The sequence below is a fragment of the Anoplopoma fimbria genome, chromosome 10, assembly GCF_027596085.1.
Source record: "Anoplopoma fimbria isolate UVic2021 breed Golden Eagle Sablefish chromosome 10, Afim_UVic_2022, whole genome shotgun sequence".
NCBI classification, from domain to species: Eukaryota; Metazoa; Chordata; class Actinopteri; order Perciformes; family Anoplopomatidae; genus Anoplopoma; species Anoplopoma fimbria.
This window is the reverse complement of record NC_072458.1, coordinates 3,912,428-3,930,607: the sequence shown is the minus strand read 5'-3', so window position 1 is coordinate 3,930,607 and position 18,180 is coordinate 3,912,428. Positions and strand designations below refer to the sequence as shown.

Below are 18,180 nucleotides of genomic sequence, written 5' to 3'. Positions count from 1 at the left end.
AAAAAAGCTTGAAAGGTCATACTATAGCCTGTGAAAATAAGTAATAAAAAGTCATATTATAGCATGTTGAAAAAACTGATAAAAAAGTAATAGGAAAGCAAGCCAAATAAAGTCATACTATAGCATGTCAGAAAAAGGCTTGAAAAGTCATACTATAGCATGTCAAAATAAGTCATAGTATAGCATGTTGAAAAAAAAGTCATAAAAGTCATACTATAGCATGTTGAAAAAAGTCATAAAAAAGTCATAGTATAGCATGTTGAAAAAAGTCATGAAAAAGTCATAGTATAGCATGTCGAAAAAGTTATAGTATAGCAAGCCAAAGAAAGTCAGAGTGTAGCATATCTAAAAAAAGTCATAGTATAGCATGTTGAAAAAAGTCATAAAAAAATCAGAGTGTAGCATATCGAAATAAGTCATAGTGTATCATATCGAAAAAAGTCATAAAAAGGTTATAGTATAGCATGTTGAAAAAAAGTCATAAAAAATTCATGGTGTAGCATGCCGAACAAATTAAATCGTTATCCATTTTTATAATTAATGTTCTTAATGTTACTTAAATTAAGAATAAAAGCACTAGGCTAACCCATATTCTAGAGGAAGGGAAAAGAAGAAACTTCAAAGATTGGGTCTGATGTGTGCTCTGCAGGAATTAACTGGAGTAATTTACTGAGGGGGAAAACACAAGAAACAACTTTAATTTAACAGACTTAAAAGCTCAGTTCTTTTCTATATTTTCTAGCTTTAAACCTTTAGAGCAAAAAAAGTAATACTATAGCATGTCAGAAAAAAAGCTTGAAAGGTCATACTATAGCCTGTGAAAATAAGTAATAAAAAGTCATATTATAGCATGTTGAAAAAACTGATAAAAAAGTAATAGGAAAGCAAGCCAAATAAAGTCATACTATAGCATGTCAGAAAAAGGCTTGAAAAGTCATACTATAGCATGTCAAAATAAGTCATACTATAGCATGTTGAAAAAAGTCATAAAAAAGTCATGCTATAGCATGTCAAAATAAGTCATAGTATAGCATGTTGAAAAAAGTCATAAAAAAGTCATAGTGTAGCATGTTGAAAAAAGTCATAGTATAGTATATTAAAAAAGGTCATATTATAGCATGTTGAAAAAAGTCATGAAAAAGTCATAGTATAGCAAGTCATATGTTGAAAAAAGTCAGTTATAGCATGTTGAAAAAAGTCATACTATAGCATGTCAGAAAAAAAGGCTTGAAAAGTCATACTATAGCATGTCAAAATAAGTCATAGTATAGCATGTTGAAAAAAGTCATAAAAGTCATGCTATAGCATGTCAAAATAAGTCATAGTATAGCATGTTGAAAAAAGTCATAAAAGTCATAGTGTAGCATGCTGAAAAAAGTCAAAGCATAGTATGTTAAAAAAAAGTCATACTAAAGCATGTTGAAAAAAATCATAAGTCATATTATAGCATGTTGAAAAAAGTCATAAAAGTCATATTATAGCATGTAAGTCATGAAAAAAGTCATAAAAGTCATAGCATGTTGAAAAAAGTCATGAAAAAGTCAGTGTAGCATGTCGAAAAAAGTCATACTATAGCATGTCAGAAAAAGGCTTGAAAAGTCATACTATAGCATGTCAAAATAAGTCATAGTATAGCATGTTGAAAAAAGTCATAAAAGTCATGCTATAGCATGTCAAAATAAGTCATAGTATAGCATGTTGAAAAAAGTCATAAAAAAGTCATACTATAGCATGTTGAAAAAAAAAAGTCATAGTATACATATAGCATGTATAGCAAGCCAAAAAAAGTGTAGCATATCTAAAAAAAGTCATAGTATAGCATGTTGAAAAAAGTCATAAAAAAAAAAAATCAGAGTGTATCATATCGAAAAAAGTCAGGTTATAGTATAGCATGTTCAAAAAAGTCATAAAAAATTCATGGTGTAGCATGCCGAACAAATTAAATCGTTATCCATTTTTATAATTAATGTTCTTAATGTTACTTAAATTAAGAATAAAAGCACTAGGCTAACCCATATTCTAGAGGAAGGGAAAAGAAGAAACTTCAAAGATTGGGTCTGATGTGTGCTCTGCAGGAATTAACTGGAGTAATTTACTGAGGGGGAAAACACAAGAAACAAGTCATATTTAGCAGACTTAAAAGCTCTTTCAGTTCTTTTCTATATTTTCTAGCTTTAAAAGAGTCATACTATAGCATGTCAGAAAAAAGCTTGAAAGGTCATATTATAGCCTGTGAAAATAAAATAAAAAGTCATATTATAGCATGTTGAAAAAACTGATAAAAAAGTAATAGGAAAGCAAGCCAAATAAAGTCATACTATAGCATGTCAAAATAAAAAAGTCATAAAAAAGTCATAAAAAAGTCATGCTATAGCATGTCAAAATAAGTCATAGTATAGCATGTTGAAAAAAGTCATAAAAAAGTCATAGTGTAGCATGTTGAAAAAAAGTCATAGTATAGTATATTAAAAAAGGTCATATTATAGCATGTTGAAAGAACTCATGAAAAAGTCATAGTATAGCAAGCCAAAGAAAGTTAGTGTATATGTCGAAAAAAGTCATACTATAGCATGTCAGAAAAAGGCTTGAAAAGTCATACTATAGCATGTCATAAGTCATAGTATAGCATGTTGAAAAAAGTCATAAAAGTCATATTATAGCATGTTGAAAAAAGTCATAAAAGTCATAGTGTAGCATGTCAAAAAAGTCAAAGTATAGTATGTCAGAAAAAAAAAGTCATAAAAGTCATGTTGAAAAAAAATAAGTCATAGTATAGCATGTTGAAAAAAGTCATAAAAGTCATATTATAGCATGTTGAAAAAAGTCATAAAAGTCATAGTGTAGCATGTTGAAAAAAGTCATGAAAAAGTCATAGTATAGCAAGCCAAAGAAAGTTAGTGTAGCATGTTGAAAAAAGTCATAAAAGTCATGCTATAGCATGTCAGAAAAAGGCTTGAAAAGTCATACTATAGCATGTCAAAATAAGTCATAGTATAGCATGTTGAAAAAAAAAGTCATAGTGTAGCATGTTGAAAAAAGTCATGAAAAAGTATAGCATGTCGAAAAAAGTCATACTATAGCATGTCAGAAAAAGGCTTGAAAAGTCATACTATAGCATGTCAAAATAAGTCATAGTATAGCATGTTGAAAAAAGTCATAAAAGTCATACTATAGCATGTTGAAAAAAGTCATAAAAGTCATAGTGTAGCATGCTGAAAAAAGTAAAAGCATAGTATGTTAAAAAAAGTCATACTAAAGCATGTTGAAAAAAATCATAAGTCATATTATAGCATGTTGAAAAAAGTCATAAAATAGTCATAGTATAGCATGTTGAAAAAAGTCATAAAAGTCATAGTGTAGCATGTCGAAAAAAGTCATGAAAAAGTCAGTGTAGCATGTCGAAAAAAGTCATACTATAGCATGTCAGAAAAAGGCTTGAAAAGTCATACTATAGCATGTCAAAATAAGTCATAGTATAGCATGTTGTCAAAAAGTCATAGCAAAAAAGTCATAAAAAAGTCTATAGCATGTCAAAATAAGTCATAGTATAGCATGTTGAAAAAGTCATAAAAAAGTCATAGTATAGCATGTTGAAAAAAGTCATGAAAAAGTCATAGTATATAGTTAAAAAAATCAAGGTCATATATAAAAAGGTTATAGTATAGCATGTTGAAAAAAAGTCATAGCATAAATCGTAATTAATGTTCTTAATGTTACTTAAATTAAGAATAAAAGTCTAGTGTAATCATATTCTAGAGGAAAAAAGAAGAAACTTCAAAGATTGGGTCTGATGTGTGCTCTGCAGGAATTAACTGGAGTAATTTACTGAGGGGGAAAACACAAGAAACAACTTTAATTTAACAGACTTAAAAGCTCAGTTCTTTTCTATATTTTCTAGCTTTAAACCTTTAGAGCAAAAAAAGTAATACTATAGCATGTCAGAAAAAAGCTTGAAAGGTCATACTATAGCCTGTGAAAATAAGTAATAAAAAGTCATATTATAGCATGTTGAAAAAACTGATAAAAAAGTAATAGGAAAGCAAGCCAAATAAAGTCATACTATAGCATGTCAGAAAAAGGCTTGAAAAGTCATACTATAGCATGTCAAAATAAGTCATACTATAGCATGTTGAAAAAAGTCATATAAAAAAGTCATGCTATAGCATGTCAAAAAATAAGTATAGCATGTTGAAAAAAGTATAGCATGTTGCAAAAAAGTCATAGTATAGTATATTAAAAAAGGTCATATTATAGCATGTTGAAAAAAGTCATGAAAAAGTCATAGTATAGCAAGCCAAAGAAAGTTAGTGTAGCATGTCGAAGAAAATAAAGCATGTCATGCTATAGCATGTCAAAATAAGTCATAGTATAGTATGTTAAAAAAAGGTCATATTATAGCATGTTGAAAAAAGTCATAAAATAGTCATAGTATAGCATGTTGAAAAAAGTCAAAGCATAGTATGTTAAAAAAAGTCATACTAAAGCATGTTGAAAAAAATCATAAGTCATATTATAGCATGTTGAAAAAAGTCATAAAAGTCATATTATAGCATGTTGAAAAAAGTCAAAAAGTCATAGTGTAGCATGTTGAAAAAAGTCATAGTATAGTATGTTGAAAAAAGTCATACTATAGCATGTCAGAAAAAGGCTTGAAAAGTCATGCTATAGCATGTCAAAATAAGTCATAGTATAGCATGTTGAAAAAAGTCATAAAAGTCATATTATAGCATGTTGAAAAAAGTCATAAAAAAGTCATAGTGTAGCATGTCATAAAAGGTCAAAAAGTTATAGTATAGCAAGCCAAAGAAAGTCAGAGTGTAGCATATCTAAAAAAGTCATAGTATAGCATGTTGAAAAAAGTCATAAAAAGGTTATAGTATAGCATGTTGAAAAAAAGTCATAAAAAATTCATGGTGTAGCATGCCGAACAAATTAAATCGTTATCCATATTTATAATTAATGTTCTTAATGTTACTTAAATTAAGAATAAAAGCACTAGGCTAACCCATATTCTAGAGGAAGGGAAAAGAAGAAACTTCAAAGATTGGGTCTGATGTGTGCTCTGCAGGAATTAACTGGAGTAATTTACTGAGGGGGAAAACACAAGAAACAACTTTAATTTAACAGACTTAAAAGCTCTTTGGCTGCCTCAGTTCTTTTCTATATTTTCTAGCTTTAAACCTTTAGAGCAAAAACTTTCTGCAAGCTCTGTATCTCAGTAACTCTTGATTGAAGGGTCCCAGGGCATCTTAAACAGCTGAGTCTTACCTGAGATTGCAACAGTAGTCTTCAGTCTGTTCCTTTGCTGTTCTAGCGAGCCATCTTGACAATATTTCCCTATTGAGGCACAACGCCTGCTGTCATCCTACACACTCTGGCACTGGCAGGTTCTGCAATGGTAAATATAGATCCCCAGGACTGCATTTGGCTCGCCTTAGTCTTGTGTCAATCCCACACAATGCAGCATGAAATAATGGCCCAATGAAAGATTCTTCTCTGTGTTTCTTTATCGATCTCTCCTTCGCAAAAGGCAATAATTTAAAACTGTCACTCCAGGAAACTATTTTAAAGGATACAAACATCGGGAAAAGAAACAAAAGTGGCATCTATAACTTTGATGAGAAGTTTTTTCTGTCACAGGGGACTGTCTGCTGGGATGCAGACAGAGAAAAGAGCTTGGGTTTTTAACATGTCAATCATAAATCGTGTAATGCCTTATCGAATACTGTAGGGTAAATTCTCTGTTCACCATCCCAATGGAAGTCAGACATTGGGATGCCAATTAGGAGTGTTTCTCTCTTGGTATTGAAGCCATCAGGTCACTTGGTTGGAGGACACCACCTCTTATCATCAGGCATTTGTTTTATTTCGTGCAGCCTTGGGTGGGGCTGGCAGTGAGAAAATCTTAAAGATTTATTGGTGCATCAGACTGACATCCCCTGTTCTTCAGTACATCACCATCCATCTTTAATTTCCCCCACACGTCCTTTTTATCAAAGCCTGAACATATGGTGACTTTCAAAGACTCAGGAGCAATTAGAGGAGCAAACCTCACGGCTCAAGTTCAGTTCATTTGTTGTCTCCTCTTCATCGCCTTCCCCTTCTCAGTGCTCTTTAAACTCAGTGTGATTCATGGGCTATGGTTTACAACAAAGTACCCGTCCGCTTTGCAACATCAAGAGGTGTCAACCTTCACCAGAATTAGATCCTGAGCAACGCAGAGGAGAACAAAAGACTTGAGTATGACATGTTCACTTGCTGCGACTGCTCTTCACCAAAAATAGAACAAAAGATTTTGATGTGCATTTGTGTGGTTGTGTGAGAACAGAAGAGAGATGAAGGTGGGTTAGTGATATAAAGAGGACATTAAAAAAAGACAATGCAGTGGTGGGTTTTGACTTAAATATATAAGTAAAAAATAAATCTTTGAGAGTCAGAGATGACAGGTGAATTTGAGACCGTTTTAGCTCTGTTAGGTTTTGTTTCTTCTTGACAGGTGTTTCCTGCAGGAATATGACAAAAGGTGCAAATAAAGAAAGCCATTTTAGAAATACAGAAAACATTGTTCTAAAGCTCCCATAATTAGAAGACAAACACAAGTTCTGGATTAGGTATTACCCAGTTCGCATAGTTTATGATATGTACTTTTTTGACATCTTATTCAAACTTTGACAACCACAAAATAATTAATTAATACCAATTATTTAACAAATAAGGTTTGGTTTCCAAGGTCAAGAATTAATCTATAACTGCAGTTTTTAAGCCAGAATGGAAGAGAATGGCTTAAAGTGCTCTGGGGTGATATAATTGAAAGCTCCAAAAAAGCTGCTGCGGTTTCCAAGGTCAAGAATAAGAAGAAAAGAGCTTGAGCCTGTTTGGCAATTGGTGTTACAAATCAACTTGATTTCCTCTAATCTACAACAGTTTTTCACAGTGAATGCATCTAGGCAGACTACTCCTCTCGCTGCCAATTAGAAATGCATTAGTTCTGGTGGGCAGCAGTCTTTACAATCTATCACAACACAACCACTAGCAAATATAAGACTTTCAGATTCATGACTGGGATAGATGAGATTAAGCAACTGCTGAGGCGAACACGGAAATCAATTTCAGAGTTGTATTCGTTTATCTAAATCACAGTTTCCCACTCTGCTGGGATGATCTTTGTCTGAGTTAATGCAATCATTTCGCCCTGCTAATCCTGGCCCTGGGCCCCAGGTGCTGCAGCTGGAGTAGCAGGCACAGCCACTGCTCATCTGCCTCTTCGGGAAATGTACCTACCATCTCAATGTTTAAACTACTAACATGTAGCTTCGTTTGCTGTAACTCATTGAGTTTACTCACCTTATTATCATTAAAATATAAAGCAGGGTTAACATAATGTTTCACAGGCTATTGCAAATGGGTGTGCTCCTTTGCATCAGTAACCACAACAAACAGTGTACTGACACACTCTGGAGTACTACATCACTGCAGCAAGGTGAGAAGTTAAACCACCAGCGGCCGACAAAAATATTGGCTTGTGTTTATTATTTCTACATCTCAGGAAAAGTACTTAGGTACCAAATTAACATTTTTGTGGTGGGTACAAGGAAAATTAAGCCAAATACCAGGTATTATTAATTAACAAGTTTAAACTAAAAAAAGTCAGCTGATCTGCTTCATCAGGACTGCATGGGTGTAGTCTGATCAACTTGATAGACGGTGGCCTGGGACAATAGCAAACAATCCCTTAATCCGTTGTCAGATTTTGATTCAAATGTTGCTAAACTCGAATTGCTGCACAGGCCTTTGGGGATTCACCTTTTTCCAACAAAGCCCAAACCTACTCAAGCCAGCAAGAATAGACCAGACAAAACAGACAGAAATTTGTCATGTGAAATAACCAAATCTGCTCCAGCTTTGGAAAACGCAATGTTCGTGTATGACCACAGTGCTCAAAGTGAGACACTGATTGAAGTTTTCAGGGCCTTTCCTTAGACACTTCTCTATTTTATTTGGATTAAAAAAAACATTTATGTATCTGTGGTCTAAATCCGAGTTATTAATCCATAACTCACTGCTCTGCACGTAGGGGTGTCCATCACATTGACGTAAGAAATATGGCACCCAGCATCATTCTGTCTGCTCCACACTGACTGAAGAGTGTTGCTCTCGGGCCAGGTGAAAAATAATGTTCTACAAGGGATATGGATCTGTCCCTCCGGTAATCAATAACATCAGTGTAGCTGAGCTTCCCCTGATGGGTCTACATTGGACAAATGTCTCCAGTAATGAGAGAGAGAGAGAGAGAGAGAGAGAGAGAGAGAGAGAGAACAAGCTGAGAAAATAAGTCAATACAAATGATGAGCAGGAAGACTTAGAATAGCTCTGACACATTTTTCTATCTGCCCCTTTGGCTGCTACTTGGGCACCATTAGATTTGTTATTTACTCCAGTGAGACGACATTTAGTCAATAACCCCCTTAGGGAAGGACTATGGCAGTCGATAATAAAAGACGAAAAATAGCAAGTAGACTTTCTTTGTTTGTATTGGTTGCACCCTCAAGCCCTCCCTACTGTGAAGCTGCAGCATAAAATCTTTAAATGTTCACAAGCCCCCTGACCTTAAGTCTGATGCTACTATGATGTAGATGTAGAGGCAGGGAAACAGCCAGCACATGATCTATTCCAAATTTTAGAAAGGTTTAATGATTAGTTCACCCATATAACAAAAAAAACAACTTTTGGAAATTTGGTTTCATTCGCTAAGATTGTGATTATCTGCATCTGACACATCTTATTATATATATATATATATATTCTAAATATATTCTGTTTGTCTGATGCTCACACTCAAATGAGGGACACCCTGGATAATCCCCAGCCCTCACTATCAGTAGTGTTAATTTAAACTATTTTCTTTGTAAAAAGTATTCTCTGTTTGGCTGTACTGACCCTGCAAACACTATCAGGTGGACACTGATGAGAGCAGAAGGCGATGTGTCTGGATGCCTTGCCAACTTGTCTGAGAGTCGGCTGTGGAGGAATGCATGCCCATATAATCAGTTCAGGCCATAATCTGATCTGATTAGTGAGTCCTGCTGGACGAGGAAAGGAGCAGCACCCTGCTGGCTGCAGCCTTTAGGCTACTGTCACACTCTGCGGGAAGTCTCCGAGAAGTTGTAACGAGGCCAGCCAAGTCCTTTTCTCTCCAGTCGTTCACAGGCGAGTGTTGCTTGAGACGCAAACACGTATGCACGCACGCACACGCACACACACACAAATGGCAACCAGCAGGGAATCCAGTAAAGTAAGTATATCAAAACAGCTACTTTGCATCCAGCAGCAAATCTAATTGTTAACACAAACGCAGTGTAACAATTATAAAATCCAAATATCTGTTTAGTTGACACTGTCAACGTTTTTTATGAAACACTATGGTTATTTTTTTGAAGGTCAAGTGTCCAGTTTCTAGTAGTGTCTTTCAGTCACATATTCTGTCTTTGGCATTATGTTGTCATGATCTTTAAGACTTTTCCTCTTTTCAAACATATTTGCAGTTCAGAATTGGTATTCAGAATTGTATGTGGCTTCTATTACTCCTGTAAACACAATTGTTCCGTTTTTTGATATGTTGGGTGTCGATATATTTATATTTAGAAAATCTAAATTAAATCTTATCAATAAAAAGATTCATATTTAGTGCAGGGCTTTTTTTATCCTAAATTGTCGATGATTGTCTATACTGCATTTCTCTGAATCAGAATTCCTCTTCCCTCTCTTCCTTTCTTTGTCTCTCTCTGTTGTTTTTCCTATTCTATCTTGCCAGTGGCTAATAGTTCCATCAGGGCCATCAGCTCCAATGACTTATCCACTTCACAGACTGGCTCTGCTCAGTCCACAACATACCACAGCTTCCCCTACAAGGAATGGAGCCATTTAAGTGTGACTGTTGACACGTCTGCATGCTGTGTGAGAGAGAGAGAGACGCTGTGAGGGAATTAAAGACTGGGTGGTAGGTAAGAGAGAGGGTTTTCTACTTTGCCCAAGAGAGTGTGAGACAGATGCTGTTGGAAACTGACTTACTTTTCCAATGAGCACAGACACATCAGTATCCGTTCGTGGGTGAACAATGTTCCCCTGAAGACGGAGCTCAGTGGAGGTTCTTGGGTTGGGTGGTGTATAGAGCGGTCACGCAGGGAATGGTGTCACAAGCTAAGGAGTAAGGGACTGCTTCGACCTGTGTGCAGGGAAATGAATATCGTTTGACACACCCAGGCATGAAATAGGAAAAATCAGGCACCAAAACCCAAGGATGCAAACACACGTTTTAAAACTGAGCTAAAATATTCAGCAGAAATACAAAGGCAGCTTCTCGCTCATTCTGGGTCATCGAATCAATAGTGTCTGACACATTTAATTCCACATAGATAAATATTTAAGGACTTCTTTCGCAGTAATTGATCTGAGAATAATTAGAGATTGGCAGTCAAATACTGCATTATTTACTGTAGATCATTCTATGGACCAGTCCTGATATTACCTTTTCAAATAGCATTTTCAACCCACATTCAATGTAACTTAAGCTAAAGGGAAAGATTTATACAGAGTAAATTCAGCTTTGATAAAGATTTTTAGATGACGCTTATGCTTAAGGCCTGAATACATGAGAGATTCAAGGAGTGTTTCAGAAATGAAACCTCTGAAAGTGAAACTACAGAGCCGACATAAGCGTTTTCATAAAATGTTATTAAGTTAAGTCTGGGTCTGTTGAGGCCAGTGCCACGTTTCATGTTGCTCTGGTTGCAGATCAGAGGACACCTGCAGACTGTGCAAGCTGGACAGAAGGATATGCACCTGGAGTCTAAGAAGGCGGAGGTGATGGGATGGCAGAGAAATTGTGCCACAGTGCCCGACACCTCCTATCCACCCAACTATGAAGTGTGTGTGTGATGAAGCTTATTCAGAAAACAGACAATATATTCAACATGCAGGAATGTCTTTGTTCCTCAGTACTACAGACTGTTAGTTATGATCAGTGTACCACTAGATGCTTTTTTTTTGTGCAAATATAATTTTTCATCTAATGTAATATATTTTTGTAGTCAGGAGTTAGCAAAATAATTCAAGTACATTCTACAATGTGTAGTTTATTATTATTATTTGAATTCAGTTGTTGCTTTTAAAACATCCGGCTTTTGTTAAGATTAGTTCTGATTTACAATAATTCCTGAGAATGTGCTGCTTGAACCATGCTCAACAGCTACACAAAGACAATCCTGCATTACCTTGTTTGAAAATGCATAGGGGAAGGTTGGCAACATTTAGTTAATTATGTCCGAATTGCTTTTCTGTAAAAATAAAATGGTCTCTGGGATGATAAAAGTCCTAATCCATACACCATCTGTTTAAACTGTTAAAGAGAGATAAATAAGCACAAATGACACAATAAAGTGTAATTAAAATAGTAAAAATCAAGCAATCTTTGAATCAAAGTTTTTGCTGCTGTTGATCAAGAAATAACCTTTCCCCTGCATGTTCAAAACCCCGGTATGATCCTTTAAGTGAATGTGGTTCAAGAATGAAGAGAAGAACAGAAGTAAAAAATAGTTACAGTTCTTAAATCTTTAATGTAAACAGCAGTTTTGAGGGGCTTTGAAAAATCCTAAAGAAAAAACATCTGAAGGTATTAAATAGGAAGGGGAAAATATATAAATCATACTAGAAATAATAACCATGATCTGTTTTTAAATTAAAAAAATACATAAACTTTAAATTTTGTGGCCATATAGTCCTGAACACACACAAAAAGACTAACATCCTCTTTGTAATACAAACTACTAGGCAGTTTCACAAATTTAAAATCCCTAAATTATGACCATCTTACAAATGTTGAACAAAAAAAAGCTCAAATATTGCTTAGGAATGTTGTGTACAGCAGTCATAACAACGAGTGAGACTCAAATGAGGGAGAGACGAGTGTGTTTGTATGAGTTTTTCACTATGGTGGTGCTCTGTAGCTGTGTACAATATGCAAGCAGCGGTGGGATAGGAACATTAACATCAAAATATTTAAAAGAAAGAGTTTTAACTGAAGTACAGTGCCTTTATTTTGAGGATTGACTTATTCTAACAGTCTTCAGTATATGTGTAGCAGAGCGGATATTGGAGACTATTTTCATGAAGTATTCCTCTTAAAATGTACTTCCACCTTCCTTTCAGCCTCTTGGAAAACATTTAGCTGCCACAAATACTGTAAGTGAGAATGTGACAGGAAATACTGTTGGAACAGTGACGACAAAACACAAAGCCCATCCCTCCCTGATACTGAACTACTCAACCATCATCCCTCCCTCCAAAGAAGCCCTGAGGAAAAATAATAAAGTAAACCTAAAAAAGGACGACAAGGAAGCTGAATTTCTAAGCATTTGTCTACCACAATCTTCAAGCAAAAGGACAGCAGGTGCCTTCGGTCGAGTAGAAGAAGTGAATGTCTTAAAACATCAGACACAGGAGGAAAGTGAGGAAAAAGACGGAGGACGACCAACGGCAGGCCAAACAAATACTTCCGGTTTGTCTTCTCCATGGCAACCGGATGACTCTGCATCAAACTCCGAGTCCCCTCAAGTGCAGCCTATTATTACGCACCTTTTTCTCTCATATACAGGTCTAGCAAGAAGCAAGAGGAAAATAGTTCAATAAATCCTTTTTCGTTCAATCACAGTTCATTTTTTTTTTTTTTTTTTTTTACATTATATGGTTTTATTTGTTTTTGTTCCAGTTTATAAGAAAAGGTAATTGGTCCAGGGAGTACAGTAGGTGCTGGGTAGGTTCGATTCGGGCTCGTAGGGTTGTTCGTCTAGTTACAGTCGTAAACAAAGTCATAGTTGCTAGGTTCTTTGGGAATCGGGGGCGGGGCCTCGGGAATCTGGATGTTCTCTAGATCCAAGAGGCGGAGCTTCATCTCCATGGTGAGCAGGGTGTCCATGTCAGATTTGGTGTAATCGCTGGTCATCTCCTTACCCAGGAGGGCGTTCAGACCATCCGTCCAGACGCAGTACTGCAGAGACATTAACAGAGGTGGATCCAGAATTAAATTATAGAGAAACGCCTAAGACACTGTAGTCATAACAACAAAGCTTAATACTTCCAAATCCACAAATAAAGCCTGATATGTTTTCAAAGGAGCCGGTTGACTGCATATTCGTCCTGGTACAGAGACACGCAGGTATAAAAGAAGTAAACCACCAAGAGAGGAAAGTGTTTGGACACTGTGTCTTAGGAGATATAGAGAAGGGACACTCTCTTCTCTCTTGCCCTAAATACAAACTTCTATGTTTAAAATGTTTTTATAAAAAGTTTCTGAATTTTGATATTAAAAGTCATGTCGTAAATCCAAGTTAAATGCAAATAAGTTTGGGTGATATGATGACATCATTAACCATCCTTAGCTAAGCCTTGAATATCTTAGTGTGAAGCAATAATGAGGCAAATGGATGAGGAGAGCAGTATGATGGAAATATTGGATTCTTTTCACACACATATACCATGATAAGTGTTTTGTGCCTATCAATCACTAATAATTGCACATTTTTCATCTCTCTGGATGCTTATAGCTGTGTTAAGTGTCTGACTTTACATTGCTGAGATTAATGCACACTATGTGTATGTGTTCAACAAACTACTTGAATACCGAAGTCAATTGAGATTATATCCACTACATATCTGACTTATACACTTGCATACAAAAAAAGTATTTCTCTTTGTGCCATCACATGTTTTCGTTCTGTCTGACACAGTCAACAGCCGAAGGGTGTTGTCACTGTTGGCTTACCTCATGCTTGTCAGGAGCAATAAAGTTTAAATACTCGTCCGACTCATAGAGGACGGAGAAGGCCAGCTCTAACACCTCCTGGAGAGAGGACAGAGTGGAAGACACAGAGGGAGGAGGGAGGAAGTGAAAATGATGCAGAGACAGAGCGGAAGATGCAGTGACAGAGGGGAGGAGGTGGGATGGAGAGACGAGAGGAAGAAAAAAGAACAGGTGAGATTTACATCACAATGCTGCCAAACCAATCTCTTTCTCCTCAACATGTCTTGTCACCATCTGTTACATCAGCAGCACACCAACTCATCGGGTATCAGCGAGGTAGAGCTCAAAGAGAGAAACGCATGAGATGCCCTCAGATACTAGATATTGAAAAATGCCTGGGGGGGTTGGGAATATGACGTGATATGATATGCTTTCTGGTGTATTCCCACAAATTCCACTGTGTTCTATTGTAGGAAATGGAACAGACACACTGAGAGACACATTTGTGTACATGAAAGCAATTCATTAACTTGCAATCTGTGTGAAATTAGCATCTGATTAACTAAGGCAGCAGGTAATTACACATTAAGAGACTGGGTCTGCATCCTAGCAGCACTTTGTGAGGCAGAGCTTAAAAGATGGATTTCAGTGGTGGGATTTGTCTCAGACCAGCAGGCTCAGAAAAGTAAATATGTATTGATGATGACATAGAAATACTTATTACTAAAGTAATGGTATCAAGTTCAAAACATTTACTCCAACCAAAATGTAATACCAAAAAACCAATCAAATGAAGTTATAGAGATGGAAAAAACGTGTAATAAAAGAGTCTACAGTGATGCTACCAGCACTATGAGTCTGTATATAGGCACTGTGGTACTTTGATTAAATGCTAACCTCTGCATGCTTACATGCTCACTGTGACAATGCATTCTGATGTTAAGCAGGTATAATGTTTACCATGTTCATCATAAGTACAGCTTTTCTAGATGTTATTTATTTGTTTATAAACGAAAGCATAACTTTTCTTGCAGTGGTTTCTCTGCTATTATTGAGTTTTCCATAAATTACTGCTTAGTTAAATCTATTTCCCCCGACTCGGCCATTGGTGCTTCATAGCTGCACAATTCTGCACCTGCTCTTAAGGACAGAGTATTTCTCACGCAAATCGGACCTATTGCAAATTTCTTGACCGTTAACAGTTAATACAGCAGAAAATGTGATCATCTACACTTATCAGAGATCCTCCAGTCAATTGGGTGATCCTTTGTTTTAATGCTTGTACATCACAAACTGTAACGCAGGAAGATGTGCGTCAGTAATGAGATGCAAAATGCCGTACGGACGACAAGCAAAATGCACTTCCAGGTCGGTGCACCTGTATGCTAAACGTGCATGTCTTGAGGCACAGTAGGCGTCTGAAACAAAGTAAATATGGCTCTTAGAACATACTCATGTTGGTATACATGTATGGAATAATTACAAAAACACTGCGTGCCACCCTCCCACATCCGTCAGGGTGTCCCACAAATGATCCACATGCCAGCTCTGCCTTGAAGCACATAGAGGTGACTTTGGCTGGCCTTGTAACAGTGAGTAATGAAATATGCCTGTGTTCTCATTCAAAAGGCTGGGACAGACCTGCTAGACGGCCCGCAGACCCCCCTCAGGTCATTCCCCTGGACAAGGTGCGCTTATCGACAGGGTAATAAAGGAGACAAAGCAGGGAGGAGGCATGCTGCTTTGTCTTCAAGGCTATTTATCCAAGATCCAATATATCACAGTCCTGCGGGTGGGGGGCGAAGGTTTGCAGAGGCAGAGTGCAGGAGACGAAAAGGCTGATGTGTACACAGAGGGAGACAAGATGGCTCTTTCATCATGGTTAACGCACTGCAGAGGGCAGGCCTGATGTGTTACTTTCAAATTTGAACAGCAAAGAAAAGATAGCTGCATGTTTTTGGCGGCTCTTGTCCGATTTGTGTCTTCAGCTTAATGACTATTCTGTGTTTTTTTTCCTTCACAGTGCCACTGATGGATACGTCTTTCTGTGCTGAGCACTGAGACACGAGTTATTGTGTTATTTCCCAAAGCAAAATTATGTAACCGACATCATGTTATGCAACTCTCACGCACACAGAAACACGTTCTCACGCCTGGATACACACCCACCCACCCACACGTATGCAGTCGTACACACGCATGTGCACACAAACACACCTTGTTTTGCTTCAGGGCTCCCTTCTCCTTCATGTGAGGACAGTCTTTGCCGGTGATTACAGCTTTGATATCAGCCACAGGCACTGCAGAGAGGACATAAGCTAGTCAACAACAACAACAACAACAACAACAACAACAACATCGTTGTTCCAACTGTGTCATCCCAGATGGCTGGCTGGTTTATTCAAATTATTAAAAGTTAAAATTCTCTTCAAATCTGTCATTGCAAGTGAAACTGATGTTCATTGACTGTTAAAGCTACAATTGGTAGCTAAAAAAAAGCTTTTTACCATATTTGATCAAACTGTCTCTGTATACCATACATGAGAGAGATAATAATAGAAACTACAATTACCACCTTGCAGTTGTATACCTTCCGCAATAGGTCAAGTTTCTGTTTACATCCATGTTAGAAAATGTCATCACTTCATAATTTTATCCTATTAGCAATTGTGTGTAATTGTTATAATAAGCACATGAATTCTTGAGTCATGGCCAAAAACATGTTTTTGAGGTCACAGTGATCGTTGACCACCAAATCAATTCATCTACGAATCCAGGAAGACGTTTGAGCCAAATTTGAGAAATAGTCCTTCAAGGTTTTCCCTAGATGTCGCTTTGACAAGAATGGACCACTCAGTCTGCCGTCTGTCCGAAAACAGAATGCCTCAGGCCACAGCTGTCGCTGGCACAGTGGCATAAAATCAGGTTCCTCTGCCTTCTTTTAGTGCTCCTTTTAGTGCTCTTTTTAGTGCTCCTTTTAGTGCTCCTTGGGCACTAAAAGAAAAACAACAAATAAGAGCAAAGGATTCAAATATGAATCAAGATTCTGCTACCTATTTCTAGGCTTAAATGTTTTCAGAAACACATTTTAGTGTACTGTTTGGCTGTAAAATGATAAAGTTTGCTCTGGTTATTGGGCGATGCTTGGTCTTTGGCTCGACTGTTCTCAACATGGCGGTTGGGTCACAGATACTGACTGTAGCTTTAAAGCCAGCAGTCAATGTCAATGACAGTCACTTGGTCATACTGTATGTTGGGGCTATGCATGATATCAGCGAGGATAGAGACTGCAGACTTGTAGAAAATACATATTTGTATGAATATTGTGAGCTGCAATAAAAAAAACATACTGTGTCACAATAGTCGGTAAAGACTATCAATAATTTCATTTGACACTCACGTTTGTCCTGTAAAGAGTCGTGGGGCACTTCGCCCTGAGGACTCTCTTCCAAATCTCCGTAGTGCAGGACTTTATGGTTCGGAGACAGACGGCAATACCAAAACTTATCTGGGAAAAAAACACAAGGAGAAAGGAAGACAGAGGGGAGGAAAGGGGGAGAAGGAGAGAGAGAGAGAGAGAGGAGGGGAGTTATGAAATCAGTCAGCGGCTGGCATAAGACATCATATGGGATTGCATGAGTCATCAACAAGGGAGAAAATTAGCATGGCAAAAAATCTGAAAACCAAAAAAAAGAAAAAAGAAAACAGCCTTGAGGAAAATCCACAGATGGGCCATGATGCTCTGCATGAGGGAGGGATCTTGATGTGCAACAATACAGATGGCTGGCCTTCATCATCTAAATAATGATTCAACAACAATCCACACACTGAAGTCAAGATCACAGCACAAAGACAGCCAGGGTTTCGTTCTCTGATGAAACCTTAACTATGCAAGATTACATTTTATTTCTTTTAAACAGGAAAAACAAAAATCAAACATGTACAAGCAGGAGGCCCCAAATGTTTACAGGAAGCACCAAATATTTAAAGAATGTTTACAAGTTAATAAATGGGGCTTTGAATGTACTCTGAAATACTAAAAACTGAAACGTTTTTTCATATCCACTTTCTGAGACTGTTTTAAAAAGGTGAGGATGCTACTTATTGGTCATTTAGAGACTGTACTTAATGTTTTTTTATTTCTCACAAGTAAAATATTAGAAATAATAAAGGCAAAAAAGCACAAAGGACCCTTAAATGTTGTGCTGCATACGAAGGATAATGTCGTCAAGGTTGATCTGGCTGCATTATTCATACAAGACAGGTAGCTATAAGACTTTTACACACACGTCCTAAAATTAGAAAATGAGACATAACTTTTTAGTACCTTGATAAGGGAGCGTTACTACATAATGCAACCCGATATATGTTATTGAGACAGTTTC

General features: G+C 36.7%; 1 protein-coding gene across 4 annotated transcripts in view; it reads right to left on the bottom strand.

Annotated features, from left to right (window-relative positions):
* Positions 1–11,206: 11,206 nt before the first annotated feature.
* The window catches only part of elmo1 (engulfment and cell motility 1 (ced-12 homolog, C. elegans)), a 101,240-nt gene continuing 94,266 nt past the window's right edge, over positions 11,207–18,180 (bottom strand). For all 4 annotated transcript variants that reach the window (XM_054605821.1, XM_054605820.1, XM_054605819.1 and 1 more), the window contains 4 exons: positions 17,196–17,303; positions 16,013–16,095; positions 13,817–13,894; positions 11,207–13,042 (listed from right to left, as the gene is read on the bottom strand). In XM_054605821.1, the coding sequence (XP_054461796.1) occupies positions 12,842–13,042; positions 13,817–13,894; positions 16,013–16,095; positions 17,196–17,303 (470 nt within the window). In that variant the 3' untranslated portion in view covers positions 11,207–12,841. The remainder of the gene's footprint in view (positions 13,043–13,816; positions 13,895–16,012; positions 16,096–17,195; positions 17,304–18,180) is intronic.